Genomic DNA, 14,048 nt, shown 5'->3' on the forward strand with positions numbered 1-14,048 from the left:
GGCGTGCTTACCACGAGGATGCCGGCGCCGGTGAGGACCTGCCAGCGAGGCCCGCCGCGCCGATGGACTGCGCGACGGCGAACAGGCCGCCCGTGGTACCGCCATACACGGCCGACTGGACGCCCGCGGCGACCGAGCCTGCCGTCAGCGACCGCTCTGGGACAAGACTCACCGGCCACGACCCCGCCGGCGCCGAAGCCGACCGTAGCGAGGGCGACGGGGAGCGCGAGGGTGGCCGCGCCGAGACCGATTAGCGTGGCGCAAGCAGCAGTGGTGTGGTTCATGTTGTTGTTGAGCTGGCTGAGCGAATGGGTAAGTGGGTGGTGGGGATGAGGAGCGAGTGGTGGCGATGAGGGAGCGAGTGGTGGTTAAGCGTCCAGGCGAGGGGCTGGGGGCGAGGGTGCGACACCGCGCCATGGCTGATGGGATCGACTGGGCTCGTGAGCTCACCCCACGGTGTGATCAGCCCAGCCCCGCATCATCGGCTCTCGACTCCTTTCGCGTGCGGCTGTGGCGAGCGGTGCAGCTACCTCAGCCTAGGTGGTGCGCGGGTGGGGGGAGAGGGTGTGGCATGAGTTGAGGGAGCAGTTGGCACCTCAGCCGCGGTCACAAGCGCCAGCCCCTCCCCCCTGTCCACCCTCCCCCCGCACCCTCTTGACCGATATTCGCCACCCCAAAACGTCGATCTGCCCTATGGCTCAGTTGGCTAGCGCGTGGAGCTGTTATCCCAATGACAACTCCGAGGTCCACGGTTCGAGCCCGTGTGGGGCAGGCACTTCGACACCCCCTCTCCGCCTTCTTAGTTCAGTGGCTAGAATTTTCCACTAGTACGGTGTGCTATGGAAAGGTCACCCGTTCGATTCGGGTAGAAGGCAGATGTGTTTTGCGTGTGGGGGTGGGTGTGTGCGTTTTGCATGTAGAGGAAGGCGACGATCGCCATGGTCGCGACGATGGGGAGATCGGTGGGGAGGTGTGTGGCACTTGGCGATGTGATTGGGCAGCGGTGGTGGCGCAAGGTTTTTGTGGTAGCCACACAATGCATATCCCATCTACTTGTCCTTGGACCTCTCCGACCGCTTCTCAGTCCGCTGCTCCTCGCGCCGCTCCTCGGGCTTCTCGCAGCTGCTAGCCCCCTCGTGCCCGATACACTCGCGGCCGTCCTTGGCCTGCGTGAGCTTCTCGTCGTCCTCCTTTTTGCGCTTGTGCCTGGCGACAAAGTACATGATGATCTGGGGTCAGCGGCGGCTGCAGGGTAGCACCTACCGGCGTCTTGAGAGTGAGGATGGTGTACACGACGAAGATGACGACGAGGGCGAGGCGGCTGTCGACGAGGCGGTACAGCGCGTTGTGGTACACTGGCTCGAGCGAGTCGCCGTCCACATCCACGTTGAGCGTGACTGTCTTTGAGCCGCGGTCGAGCAGGCCAAGCAGCGCGAGCCCGATGCCGACGACGACGAGCACGTAGTGCAGCAGCACCTCGGCCAGCCCTGCAAACTGGTACCTGAGCATGCTGCGGAACGCGCAGAAGATGAGCACGAGCCCAGCGGCGGGGAAGAGCCACAGCGTCGACGCGAGCGCGTCGCTAAACACGCCCTCGAGCGCGCTCTCTGCCATCTTGCGCACGGCGTCATCCGAGGCCGTCGCGTTGATGGGGTTGAGCTCGAGGATGTCGTCGAGATGCCCGTTGGTCGCGCTGCTCAGCGCCACGTCGGACGAGAGGCTCGCCTCGCGCAGAACCCGCGCAAAGTACTGGTACGTGAGGACGGTGCTCCTCCCTACGTCGGTGACGTTGGCGGCCGCGAGCATCTGGTACTGGACCTCGAACTCGTCCTGCAGGTCGAGCTTGGTGAGGCTGTACGTGAGGGCGCGGCGCACGTCCGGCGGGACGGGCATCTCCTGGAACATCTTGTCGAAGACGCCGAGGAGGGAGAGGGCGGTCTCGCGCAGGCCGTGGATGAACGAGTTTGTCACGACCACGTTGGCCAGGCAGAAGAGGAGGAGCAGCATGACAAAGTGGAGCGGGATGTGGATCACCTCCCACGCCCAGATGCCCTTGCTGTCCACGGCGTCGTCGACGGCAAAGTGCGCGAAGAGGAACACCCAGATGGTGTACATGATCCCGATGCCTGGTGTCAGCTGGGAGCGGTGGGGGAGCTTACAGAGGAAGACGAGGGCGTAGGTGGACGACGACTCTGCGAGCCCGCCGAGGGCCGTCTGGAAACTGGTGGCGAGGTTGGTGAAGCCGGCGCCGAGGATGATGAGGGTGAGCGAGCCGTACTCTGAGGCGAGGGCCGAGCCAGAGGCGGGCACGAGGATGGCGTAGACGATCTGCGTGCCGAACGCGACGAGCTCGACGAATGTGCCAGTAAACAGCAGCACGATCTTGGCGATGCCCTGGCCGCGCGTGTAGGCCGGGATGGCGGCGGCCGCGATGCCGAGCCCGCAGGAGAGGGCCGAGACGACGCTGCTGATGATCGGGCTGCTGACGCAGCGCTTGGCCTTTTTGCCGAGGTACGAGACAATCAAGTACTGGATGGCCATGAGGCCGCGGTGCACAGCGACCGTGATGGCCACCGAGAGGAAGGAGCGCGCTGCCTCGTCGTGCCCTACCTCGTCTTCGATCGACGGGCCGCGGTCGCTGGCAAGCACGCTCAGGTCCCAGCCCCCGCTCGTGGCGCCGACGTAGACGTAGAGCAGGATCTGGCCGGCCTTGACGACGCGGTGCAGGTCGTCGTTGGCCTCGAAGCGCAGCGCGTAGTGCAGCTGCATTACCCACATGGTTGAGATGAGGATAAAGTAGGCGAGGTAGTCTGGGATCTCGCCCGGCGCCTTGATGCCGCTGCCTGAGAACGAGGCGAGCGCCGCACCGACCGAGAGGTCTGGGGTCAGCGTTGCGGCGGTGTAGACGCACTGTACAACAGCCCGAGGTACTTTGTCGACTTGTCGCTGTTGTGCAGCCACGGCCCGTCGCCCTCCTCTGCCGGCCGCTTGACGAGCGGCTGCCGGCAGTACTTTTTGCGCCGGCGCAGCGGCTGGTCCTCGATCTCGTCGTCCGAGTCCTGGTTGCTGGGCGTTAGCGGGAAAGGGGGCGAGACGCACTAGACGCAGTCCTCCATCTCCTCCTCCTCCTCCTCGGCCGTGACGGACGCCGGGGCGCTGTTCCCGTCCTCGCTGTTCTGCGTCTCGACCGAGCCGTTGGACGCGCTGGTGTCAGCGGGGTTGCGAGGGGGCTCACTTGGACCCGCGGCGCTCCTTTTTCTTCTCCTTCGCCCTATCGCGCTCGCTCTCGTCGTCGTGTGCCGCCGTGTGGCTGCTCGCCGACGACGGCCGGTGCTGCCGCTGTCGGTCGGGCGAGCGCGTCGACGCCGCGCTGTGCGCCGACGCCGCGTCGTCACGCTGCTGCGCGCTGCTGCGCTTGTCGACCATGGTGTAGTGAGTAGTGGGTGCGTGTCACGCTCACGAGACAGCTCGAGAGGCTGGCATCCTGGCCCACCCGCAGCACCAGCCATATATGATGCCTCGGGCGACCAGTTGTGGAGCCACTCCAGGGTGGTGGGTGGTGTGGGTAATCTGCCTCGTGAGTAGCCACTACGTCATGCCCGCCAACCGCCAACCCGCCCGCGCGCCAAGAGACCCCACCGCCGAGCCGCGCCCACGAGCAGCCCGCTCACCTCATCCTTCAGGATCTCGACGATCATCGCTCCGCATGGCAATGTGCTGCGGAAAAGAGGGTGCGAGCTGGAATGGAATGATGGAGCTGGCTGGCTGATCCAGCCCCGCTCCACCAGTCGCGTGGCCACATCGCACGCGTCGCCACTACTATACAATGCAATGCAATCTAGACAACGTGATATGCCGAATGCCGCTCGCTCCTTCCCATCTACAGCCCGCCGAGGAAGACGCACTCGTCCCCCGCGAGCTCCCACCCGTCGGCGCAGCCCAGCGCGCGGCACTGCCCGGCGACGCACTCGGCCCCCGTTACCCCGTCGAGCCGGGTACAGTCGACGCCGTCGACGTCGGGGCAGCCGCCGCACGCGGCCGCGTCCGACGCCGTGTCGATACAGCCGAGGTCGAGCGAGCGCAGGGCGCACACCTTGTGCCCTCGGGGACAGTCGAGCCCGCTGCTGCGCCCCCGCCGGGGGACGGGCACGAGCATGTCGGCCTCGGCCTCGCAGCTCGTCACTGCTGGGTCTATGCAGAGACCGCCGCACGCTTCCAGGCCGGGCTCACACGCGCGGTGCCGCTTTGGCGGTGGGGCGGGGGCCGACGCACACTCGTCGAGGTTGCTCGGCTGGAGGAATCAGTTGTGTCAAGGGGTTGTGCCTTGGGTGATTTGTGCCTTGTCTGACCGGCAGGGGTTGCTGCTGCGACGCAGCAACCGGAACAGCCACCCGCAGCGCAGCTACTCACGTTCCCAGTCAACAGAGCCAGCAGCACGCTGCCTGCACATGCGCGCGCGCGACCCCATGGCCTGCGCTCGCTGTCGCCGGAGGTGCTTGCGCCGTGTGGTGGAGCCGCCGTGGGGAGTGGGGCGCGGCGCCGCGTCGGCGTCGGCTGTTGGTCAGCGGTGAACAGCGCCAGAGCAAGCGAGCTCACATAGCGGAAGCCGAGGGCATAGCCCGCATCGTCGTCCCACCGCCCGAGGCCGGCAGCAGCGGGGTCGCGCAGCTGGGCGTGCCGCGCGGGGGCGGGGTACGCGTTGTCGGCGTAGGCGTCGTGGGCTGACACGCTCGCGACCAGCGCGAGGATGAAGGTGGCTTTGAGCATTGCGATGGGCGAGCAAGTGGGCGAGTGAGTGAGTGTGCAGTATTGTGATGCTCGTCGTGCATCATGTGCGCTGTTACTGCGAGCTGCTCGACGACGGACGAGCCGGCGGACAAAGTTGCCCCAGGGCCGAGCGGGCGCCAAAGTGCCACGCAGGGAAAACAATGCTGCGAACTGCGCAATTGCAGTCTTGGCACTTTGAGTTGACCCCGACCTAACTGTAGCTTGTGGACGGACGACCCGATTCCCGCTCGCTCGCTTCGAGACTCTTACAGCGATAAACAAGGCTGCGGGCGATCAGACAACGAGGAACCGGGAAGGCAAGAGCCAAGCCCACCGGAATCAAGGTGGGCACAAAGCCACGAGCCGCTCCACTCTCTGAGACAACGGTAATGTCCACAGGCGCCTCCCGCAGTCCCGTCGCCCTGCAGTCGTCGACTCCACTCTTCTGGAACCTCGTTCTTGCTTGACCCCCGCTAGTTTCGTGCCCTTTGCCTACGCGTACACTTTGAATAGGCCTTGGACTAGAGTTCAAGCTCGACCCGACACCAATCCTGGCCTTGCGGTGGTGCTGGTGCTGCTACCTCGACGCGCCAAGCGCGACGCCCAATTCATTCTACCTCTACCCTTAGCTCTCCGCTCCAACTGGGTTTAGTGACTGACATCACCTGACCCGAGACAAACAGAACGAGCAGGCATCGCGCCAGACGAACAGAACGAGCAGTGATCACGAGCAGTGCATCCCGCCAAACTATCAACGATACAAAGTTAAAAAGGCTCTGCAATCCTCCGACGTCACTCATAACCCGCCGTGCCGTGCGTGCGTTGCTAATGCTTCTCGTGTGACGAAGGGAAGGCGCCGGGCGGCAGCGATCCCGAGCCAGACGACAGCTCGCGGACGACATGGCCGCCGTGCTCCTCGGCCGCACCGGCGACTGAGCTGCTTCCCGCGATCTCCTCGGGCTCGGCGGTGAGCTGCGCCGAAGCGGCGGCAGCAGTGGCCGGCTGTGCCCAGCTGGGGTCGTACGTCGGGGGCAGGGTCTCGATGACGGACGCGGGCGGGGGCACGGGCGCGGCGCCGGCGTCGCGCTCGACGACGACCTGCGACTGCGGGAGCTCGGGCAGGCGGCGGCTCTTGCCGCTGGCAGCCGCGGCGCTCGACGAGCCGCCGATGGACATGACGTCGTCGTCGCTGAAGACGGAGCCGCCGGACTGCGAGCGCGCGGGGTTGGACGGGTCCGGCGTGAGGTAGTGGGGCGTGCTGCCGATGCCCGAGCCGACGCCTGAGAGCGTGCTCTGGCGGCGCTCGTCCGACGTGAGCGAGTAGCCGGCCTGGGACGACGGGTAGCCTGGCTGCGAGGACGCGTAGCCGGCCTGGGACGACGACGACGAGAACTGGCGCTCGTACCCGGCGTGCGCGAGCAGCGGCGTCGCGACGTCGCGGTCCGACGAGAAGCCCGAGCCGCTGCCCAGCCGCTGCTTCTCGCTCAGGATGGGCGCGCCCGAGCCGCCCGTGTCGGGCGGGTACGGCGTCGCCGTGTGGCTCCCGTACGTGTCGTAGGTGGGGTGTGAGCCCGACTCGGAGATGCGTCCGGGGTGCGGCTGCTGCTGCTGCTGCTGCTGCTGCTGCTGGTGGTGGTTGTGGTGGAAGGCGGCGGCGGCTCCGGCACCCGCGGCGGCCGCGCCGACGGCGGCACCCGAGGCGACGAGGCTCGGGCTGCCGAGCAGGCTGGGGTTGGGGTGGTTGGGGTGGTTGGGGTGGGTGCCACTGCCCGAGGGGCCTGCCGAGCCTGGCGCGATGAAGGGCGTGGCAGTGACGGCCTGGCCGTCCTCGATCTCAAACTTGTCGTTGTCAAACTCGTTGGTGTGGCGCTTCGTCTTGCGGCGGCGCAGGAAGAAGATGGCGGCGAGAATGGCAGCGATAACGACCACGCCGCCGACGACACCGCCGGCAATGGCACCGACGGGGGTCTTGGACTTGCCCGAGCCCGAGCCCGAGCCGTCGGCGTTCGAGTTGCCGTTGCCGTTACCGTTACCGTTGCCATTGCCGTTACCGTTGCCGCCGTTGGGGTAGTCGTTGCTGGTTCCGCCGCCGTCGGCACCATCGGCACTGATGGCGGACCAGAACGAGGTCGACGAGAGGGCAATCTTGTTGACAGGCGCGGTGCCGTCGGCGTCTGCTGAGATGGTGACGCGGTACGAGACTTCGGGGTCAAGCGCGCCCATGTACAGGACCGAGGGCGCCTGCCACGAGTTCTGCGTCAGGGCCAGGTTGAAGTTTACGTCCTGGTACGGCGGGGGCGGCGACCAGGTAATGTGCGCCACGCCCTGGTCGGGGCCAGTCGTGCCGTTGATCATGATGAACGACGTGTTGGCCGGCACCGAGAACTGCAGCCCCGCGCCGTTGCTGCCCTGGAGGGTGGGGTACGTCGCTGGCACCTGGGTGCCGCCGCCGCCGAGGGTCTGCGAGACGTTCCATCGGGCCCGGGTCGTGTCCTGGCTGTAGAACGTGTTGCGGAGCCCGCTGGCCGAGACGAACGGCTCGTTGCGGACATTGACGTTTGCGATCGTCTTGCTGCGCCGTGTCAGCAATGTCCGAGGGAGGTAGGTCCCCAGCCCAGACTCACGCCTGCGAGTAGAAGCCGTACTGGACCGTCAGGCCCGTGACGGAAATGGACGGGAGCTGGTCGGGCTGGTTGCCCGTGTTGACGAGCGCCACCTGCACCTTGTGGAGGCGGTAGTCTCCAGTGCCGGACGCGAGGACCGTGTTGGAGACGGGGTTGGCCGAGTTCTGCGCGCCGTTCTGCGTGACGGCGAGGGCTGCGTTGTTGGCCAGGCCAACGGCGCCGAGCAGGGTCCAGGCAGTGCCGACAAAGTTGAAGGCCACGCCGGGGTTGTTGCCGTTCTGCACGACGGCAGAGTGCTGGCTGACGCCGTAGCCCATCATGCCGGGGCTGTACGACGACCACGGCGTGGCGTCAAACGACGTGTTCCACATCGGGCTCCCCGTCCCCGCATTGTCAGGCGTGTAGGTCAGCACGGCGTCCATGTCGTCGAAGGTCCAGTTGAAGAACAGGTTGGGCTGGGGCATGGCGGCGGCTGGGTGCGCGAGCGCGAGGGCCAGCGCGGCCGAGAGCAGAGGGAGCGCCATCGTCGCGCAGAGGCTCGGTGATGGCGGCGGCGGGGGCGTGGGTAGCGAGCAGGTGGGGGGGAAGAAACCAACGTGCTCCGGGTGATATTGAACGAGCGGCAAGCAGCCCAGAACCACTGGCCCACTGGAATGTCGCGGGCGATGCAGCCCGAACACCTTGTCTCGAGGCCTCTCAACAACCGCTGCCGCCTCCTGCCCAGAATCCCAGCCGATTCCTGCCGGCCGCAGGGGGCTGTGGGCAGTGGGCTCGGCAGCACAGCCTGGAACAGCGAGCGGGCTGTTTGAAAGTCGACAGAGGAGAACGAGCTCGGCTCAGAGGCCCCGCGGTCAAGCAGCAAGTGACCGCCGCTCAGGGCACGCCACACCTCGCCGCCCGCGGCTCTGGTTCCCGGCACGCTGGTGCCGCGCCTGGCTGTCCGCTTTGAGAGCAAAGGTCTTGGCCAAGCTAGTTTCAGATAGGCTGTGGTTAATTGCCCCGCCGTGGGTTCCTGCAGGAGCGGCGGGCATGCATGGCCGCGACAGGGGGAGTGGGTTGATTCATTGGGACGTTGTCGTCGAGTCTTGGCGTGGGCACATGGGCAGCTCAGTCATGTAAGTGCTCGATTCGTCAGACGTCTGCTCGACAGACATGACGCCCGCTGGCTGCTGCTCGAGTCGCCGGCGCCGGGTCGGCGGCGCCGCTCGCTGCGCCGGCACCCCGCACCGCTACCACTGCGGATGTGGGGAACGGTGGGACGGAGTACGACGCTAACCGAGGCACGCGTTACGGCATTCCTAGACCGAGGTAGGCAGCTGCCGCCCAGCCTCACCCTCCGTCCGGTGTTGAAGGCGCTCGCATGGCTGGCACGGCGGTGCGCGTCATCCTGCACAGCGCGGCTGACCTTGCAGCCTTGAGGAAATCAACCCCGCGTCGCTGTGCCTCGGCGCGAGGAACGATTGTCTGACTGTCTGCTCGTGTCGATCTAGTTGCTGGTCATGGAGCAGCGCGTGTGAGAGCATTCGGCACGGCGGTCGTTCTCGCCGGCCGAGACAACCGCCTGAAAGACCCACTCGCGGGCCAGTTCTAAAAGTACCTCGGCTCTCAGATCCTCGCCGTCTACTGCCGTTACTCACTTCAGAACATGCCGCAGCGTTGGTTAGACCTGCCAAGCCGCCAACGGCCGCCACCAGAGTGGGAGTCGGGTGTCACCGGATGACGTCTTGTCACATAGCAATCACCTGCATACTTCATAACTCTCAATGTGGCGCACTGGATATGGCTCTGTTCAGACCCTCGCACGTCGACCGTGCGTCACCAAAGAGCATCTTGGTGTTGGGGTAATAGAACAGCGGATTGGGTACCTCGGCATAGCCTGCGCTCATGCCGCGCTTCATCACCACGACGTTCTTCGCGTTCCACACCGACAGGACGGGCATGCCCGCGATGGGTGAGCCGGGCTCGAGTGCGATTGGGTTGACAGTGTCGTTGGCACCGATAACGAGGACGACGTCCGTGTTCTTGAAGTCGTCGTTGATCTCGTCCATCTCGAGGACGACTGGGAACGTGAGCAGGGAGGTAGATGGGCTTGACTCACGGTCGTAGGGCACGCCGGCTTCGGCGAGGAGCACGTTGCACTGACCTGGCATACGGCCAGCCACGGGATGGATACCAAAGCGTACCTGCACGCCCTTGGCTCTCAACGCGGCGACAATCTCGCCGATAGAGTACTGCGCTTTGGCGACGGCCATGCCGTAGCCCGGGACAATGACCACCGTCTCGGCGTTTTGCAGCATGTCGACCACCTCGTCGACGCTCGTCTTGGTTACTTCAAGGCCCTTGGTCGAGTCTGCGTCATGTCAGCCTCTCTCAGCTATCCCAACTCACCACCTGTCGTCGTCGACGTTGGCGCGATGCCTCCAAAGATGACGTTTGCTAGTGACCGGTTCATGGCTTTGCACTGATCATCAGCTTGGCCACGCCTGCACACTCACCATGATGTAGCTGAGGATACTGCCACTGGCGCCGATCAAGCTGCCAACACTGGTGAGCAGCATGTTGTCCAGCATGAATCCTTCCGCGACGAGAGCAAAGCCCGAGTACGCATTCAGCACCGTCACAAGCACAGGCATGTCGGCGCCGCCGATGGCTGCACTGGTCGTGTATCCCCCGATGAAGGACATGATTGTGTTGCCAGCAAGGCAGGCAGCTGCTATGGCCGGTGAGGCAGGGCCGAGGGTGAGGAATGCACCGAATGTCGCCGTGTTAGCGGCGAGGAGCGAGCTGTTGATAAGATGCCGGCCTGGGAGGCGGAGTGGCTTCGACGACATCTTGCCCGCGAGCTTTCCAAAGGCGACGAGCGAGCCTGGACGTCAGCGGCTGAACACCGCACCGCACCCACCAGTGAAGGTGACCCCTCCGATGAGGACACCGAGGAAGGCCGTGCTCAGGTACAGCGTGTTCACCTCGCCATGGGCGTGGGGGTCGAGCACACACGCAATCGAGGTGAGGACAGCGGCTAGGCCCACGACACTATGCAGTGCAGCCACGGTCTGTGGCAGTGCCATGGGAGACACACGCCTGCCGATCAGCAGGCCCGCACCGCCGCCAATTACCGTCAGTGCCGCAAGCTGGCCCAGCTGCTCCTGCGTGAAGTGCACCGAGAGCACTGCGGTGAGCAGGCCGATGAAGACGCCGAGAATACCGAGAGTGTTGCCGAAGCGCGCAGTGGTCTGGGGTGAGCAAGAGCCCAAGGAACGCACGTACCTGTGAGCTCAGGCCAGTCAGGGCGCCGATGCTGAGGAACGTCGCGACCGTGTAACCGGCCGTCGTCAGGCCTGCTTCGCCCGTCGAGTACGCCCACACCAGCCCAGCCGCGAACAGAGCGGCAGGCGCAGCCCACAGCCATCCGTAGTCGGGCGGATCGCCGGGGCGGCGGAAGAGGTCGAGCATGCGCTTGGTGATCAAGAAGCCGCCGAACACGTCTGGAGGTGTCAGCGCTTCCCTTCGGCAGAACGTACTGAGATTGGCGAGAAGCACACTCGCGGCGCCAAGCCACTGTGGCAGCGTCTCGGGCATGAACCCGCCGCCGATGGCGAACAGGCCACCGACGCCAACGAGGCCAGAAAGCGCGTTGGTCACAGCTGGAGGGGTGAGTGAGGAGCGCGTCGACGGGGCACGTACACATCAGAGGACTGTGGAGGGCGGGGGTGACGCGCCAAACGGCCGTGAAGCCTGCGAGACCCGCGAGACCCATCGTGCTGATGAGGGACATGAAGGCCGGGCTGGTGGCCTTGCCGAGGGCGAGAGTCGAACCAATGCCGATGGAGGTTCCGGTCACCTGGCGCAATGCCTTCTGCCAAGGCGTGATGGCGGCGATCTCCTCGGGCTTCGGGAGGGCTTTCTGTACTGTCAGCGGACGTGTGGCCTGGGCAACGTACGGGAGGAGTGGGCTTGGCGGGGGTGAGGGCCGGCTGGCGCACGATCGGCGGCGCTGGCCACATCAGCTTGCCCTGGTACGTGACGATGGCATGGCGGACGACTTCGTCCTCCAGGTCGATCTTGTACTGGCCATTGCCGCCGATCGAGAGGAAGAACTGGTGTCAGTCGGGGCGGAGCGGGGACCTCACTTTGGTGATGTTGTTCGAATAGAGCGTGGTGCTTTGCGCCGGCAGACGGGAAGGAAGGTCCTGTGGTGGTTAGGAGGGCTTGGACAACGCCGGCTACCCACAGTGTATCCCAGGATGGTGACACCGTTCGGCGTTACAATCTTCTCGCCGGGCTTGGTCAGCTCGCAGTTGCCGCCCGCCTCGCCAGCGAGGTCGACGACGACGGATCCAGCTGGGCGGGTTAGGAACGACCTGGAAACGCAACCCACGCTTCATGGCTGCAATGTGCTCCTTGGTGATTAGCTTCGGGGCAGGCTTTCCAGCTACAGGTCAGCCGTGCTTCTCCGCTTGACTCACGGATCAAGGCGGTAGTGACGATGATGTCGACGTCGGCAGCCTGTTCGGCGAACAGTGCCATCTCGGCGTCGAGGAAAGCCTGGCGTCAGCCCGCACCATCACCCAACACCCACCTTGCTCATCTCCTTGGCATACCCGCCCTGTCCGCTGCCGTCCTCGACAATGTCGACGGTCAGGAACTCGGCGCCGAGACTCTCAATCTGCTCCTTGACCACTGGACGCGTGTCGAAACCGCGTACAATGGCGCCCATACGCTTAGCGGTGGTGATAGCCGAGAGACCAGCAACACCAGCTCCGATAACCTCGGCATCAGCTCTGCGCTAACAGGCAACTCACCAGAACCTTTGCCGGCGGGATACGCCCCGCGGCAGTGGTTTGACCTGTGAAGAATCGACCGAACTCGTTGGCAGCCTCGAGAACAGCCTTGTAACCCGCCGTGTTGGCCATGCTACTCAGAGCGTCAAACATCTGAGCACGCGAGATACGCGGCACGGCGTCCATGGCAAAGCTGGTGACATTGTGGTAGCGGAGTTCCTCGGTCAGGCTGGTGTTGACGCCAGGGTGGAGAAACGAGATGAGAGTCTGGCCAGAATGCATCGCCTGCACTTGCGCCGACGTTGGGGGTCTGACCTTGAGGATGACATCGGCCTCGAACGCCGAGCCCTTGCCTAAGCCCGCCTGTGCCAGTGTCGCCCCGGCATCAACGTACGCGGCGTCGGGAAAGTTGGCGGCGGCGCCGGTGCCGGGCTCGATGAGCACACGCTTGAAGCCGTGTTTGATGAGCGTCGCCACGCCGGCGGGGGTGAGGGCTGCGCGTGCTTCCTTGTCCGATGTCTCGCGGGGGACACCGACAGTGAGCGTGTCATACGGGACGCCTGGTCCGGGTGTTGGGAGTTGAGGAGCGGGCTGGGTCGGGGGGTCGACTATCGACGAGTTGCACCGAGCAATGACGTAACGGCGCGCTCGACTGGCGAGGAGGCCATGATGGCGACCACTGCACGCCACGAGAGCGTTCAGCGACAGACGTAGCGACATGACCGAGGACGCGCGCTACTCCATCAGCTAGCTGGTGGATGTTTGGGAGATTGGTAAAGGACAAAGGGGAGGCCAAGGTTGAATGACGATGAGGCCGCCGTCGCGGTCGTTGTGGGGGACGCGGTGGGGGAACTTTGCGGCGCCCCAAGAGGCACCCCACTCTCGCCGTTATCGGCACAAGAGCCGACTCGACAAGGTCAGATGATCACATGCGCGACTTTGTCCTCAACTAACGCCCAACCCCCCCACAGCGCTGACATACCGCTGGCATATGTCGACAGGGCCAAGACGGCCAAGACCGGCCCATGCCGCAGCATGCGGTGCTTGGAGCCGCGTGCAACACGGCCGAAGTAAGTCGCGCACTCCATGGAGCGGGGCCCGCTGGCGTCCTCCCTAATGTCTACCGATTGACCGAGCGTCGGTGTGTGTGCGTGTGTGCGTGCTGCGAGTGATGGAAGGAATGCCAGCGCCATCACGAAGTGCGTGCACATTGACAGCGTCCGTTCTCCCGGAGTGGCGCTCCCTCATTGCTAACATCGCACGAGCACTCCGGTTCACCAAGCCCCGACCGCGATAACGGCGAACATCTTGCTCACGCACACTGTCGACCGCAAACACGGTGAACACGAAGGAAAGACGTTGTCCCGCAACTGGCTGCGGACAGCGTTGTACTCCTCCGTCGCGGACTGATATCCGGAAGCACGGGCTCGGCGCCGAGCGATCGGACTCGTCGTGCGCTCAGTGGGCCCCGGATCGAGCCCGGGCCCTGACCACTCGTCGAGCTCGGGCGTGCGGTGAAGCCTGGGTCACGGATGGGGCCCACTGCCTTGAGCCTGGCGCGCCGTGAACACGCGCCCGCGGCTGAAGTCCTGAAGATGTTGGACGAGGAGGCTCGGGTGCACGAACAGCGGCGTCGGTTCTGTGAAGCCTTGGGTGTGACGAGGCCGTTCTGAAGCGTGGCTTGCTCCCAGAGCCGGCCGGCATCGTGAGCAAGGGCTCAGCTTGATTCAGAGCTACCTTGGTCCCCAGCATCGTGCACGGTTGGATAAACCACCCCCAGACTGGTCTGGCGAATGTCCGATAGGCACAGTCGCACCACACCCGAGGTCTCGGAGGAGGTTGAGCGTGCAATGGAGCTTGGAGTTGAAGGCTGATG

At 65.1% G+C, this 14,048-nt stretch overlaps 5 protein-coding genes and 2 non-coding genes across 7 annotated transcripts; 2 read left to right on the forward strand and 5 right to left on the reverse strand.

The window, feature by feature from the left end:
- Window positions 1-7: 7 nt before the first annotated feature.
- On the reverse strand, window positions 8-284 carry Q8F55_003096 (uncharacterized protein; the record flags this gene model as incomplete). Its single annotated transcript, XM_069351657.1, has 2 exons — window positions 8-138; window positions 173-284. 2 exons carry the CDS (start codon window positions 282-284, stop codon window positions 8-10), a joined length of 243 nt encoding a protein of 80 aa, XP_069212043.1.
- Window positions 285-687: 403 nt separating this feature from the next.
- Window positions 688-772, forward strand: Q8F55_003097. Its single transcript has one exon. It is a non-coding gene; the product is annotated as a tRNA-Asn (tRNA).
- Window positions 773-793: 21 nt separating this feature from the next.
- On the forward strand, window positions 794-875 carry Q8F55_003098. Its single transcript has one exon. It is a non-coding gene; the product is annotated as a tRNA-Thr (tRNA).
- Window positions 876-1,049: 174 nt separating this feature from the next.
- On the reverse strand, window positions 1,050-3,426 carry Q8F55_003099 (uncharacterized protein; the record flags this gene model as incomplete). Its single annotated transcript, XM_069351658.1, has 6 exons — window positions 1,050-1,229; window positions 1,264-2,126; window positions 2,160-2,879; window positions 2,912-3,066; window positions 3,100-3,204; window positions 3,236-3,426. 6 exons carry the CDS (start codon window positions 3,424-3,426, stop codon window positions 1,050-1,052), a joined length of 2,214 nt encoding a protein of 737 aa, XP_069212044.1.
- A 454-nt stretch (window positions 3,427-3,880) lies between these two features.
- Q8F55_003100 (uncharacterized protein) lies at window positions 3,881-4,767 on the reverse strand (the record flags this gene model as incomplete). Its single annotated transcript, XM_069351659.1, has 3 exons — window positions 3,881-4,291; window positions 4,411-4,554; window positions 4,597-4,767. The coding sequence occupies 3 exons, from the start codon at window positions 4,765-4,767 to the stop codon at window positions 3,881-3,883; spliced, it is 726 nt and encodes a 241-aa protein (XP_069212045.1).
- An 825-nt stretch (window positions 4,768-5,592) lies between these two features.
- On the reverse strand, window positions 5,593-7,915 carry Q8F55_003101 (uncharacterized protein; the record flags this gene model as incomplete). Its single annotated transcript, XM_069351660.1, has 2 exons — window positions 5,593-7,339; window positions 7,392-7,915. The coding sequence occupies 2 exons, from the start codon at window positions 7,913-7,915 to the stop codon at window positions 5,593-5,595; spliced, it is 2,271 nt and encodes a 756-aa protein (XP_069212046.1).
- Window positions 7,916-9,151: 1,236 nt separating this feature from the next.
- On the reverse strand, window positions 9,152-13,260 carry Q8F55_003102 (uncharacterized protein; the record flags this gene model as incomplete). Its single annotated transcript, XM_069351661.1, has 16 exons — window positions 9,152-9,450; window positions 9,490-9,741; window positions 9,780-9,852; window positions 9,887-10,257; window positions 10,294-10,624; window positions 10,659-10,876; window positions 10,913-11,035; window positions 11,076-11,295; window positions 11,333-11,488; window positions 11,522-11,581; window positions 11,623-11,732; window positions 11,770-11,823; window positions 11,858-11,936; window positions 11,971-12,159; window positions 12,194-12,732; window positions 13,155-13,260. 16 exons carry the CDS (start codon window positions 13,258-13,260, stop codon window positions 9,152-9,154), a joined length of 3,180 nt encoding a protein of 1,059 aa, XP_069212047.1.
- Between the last annotated feature and the right edge of the window lie 788 nt (window positions 13,261-14,048).

Source organism: Vanrija albida (genome assembly GCF_041260175.1).
Source record: "Vanrija albida strain AlHP1 chromosome Unknown contig_2, whole genome shotgun sequence".
NCBI classification, from domain to species: Eukaryota; Fungi; Basidiomycota; class Tremellomycetes; order Trichosporonales; family Trichosporonaceae; genus Vanrija; species Vanrija albida.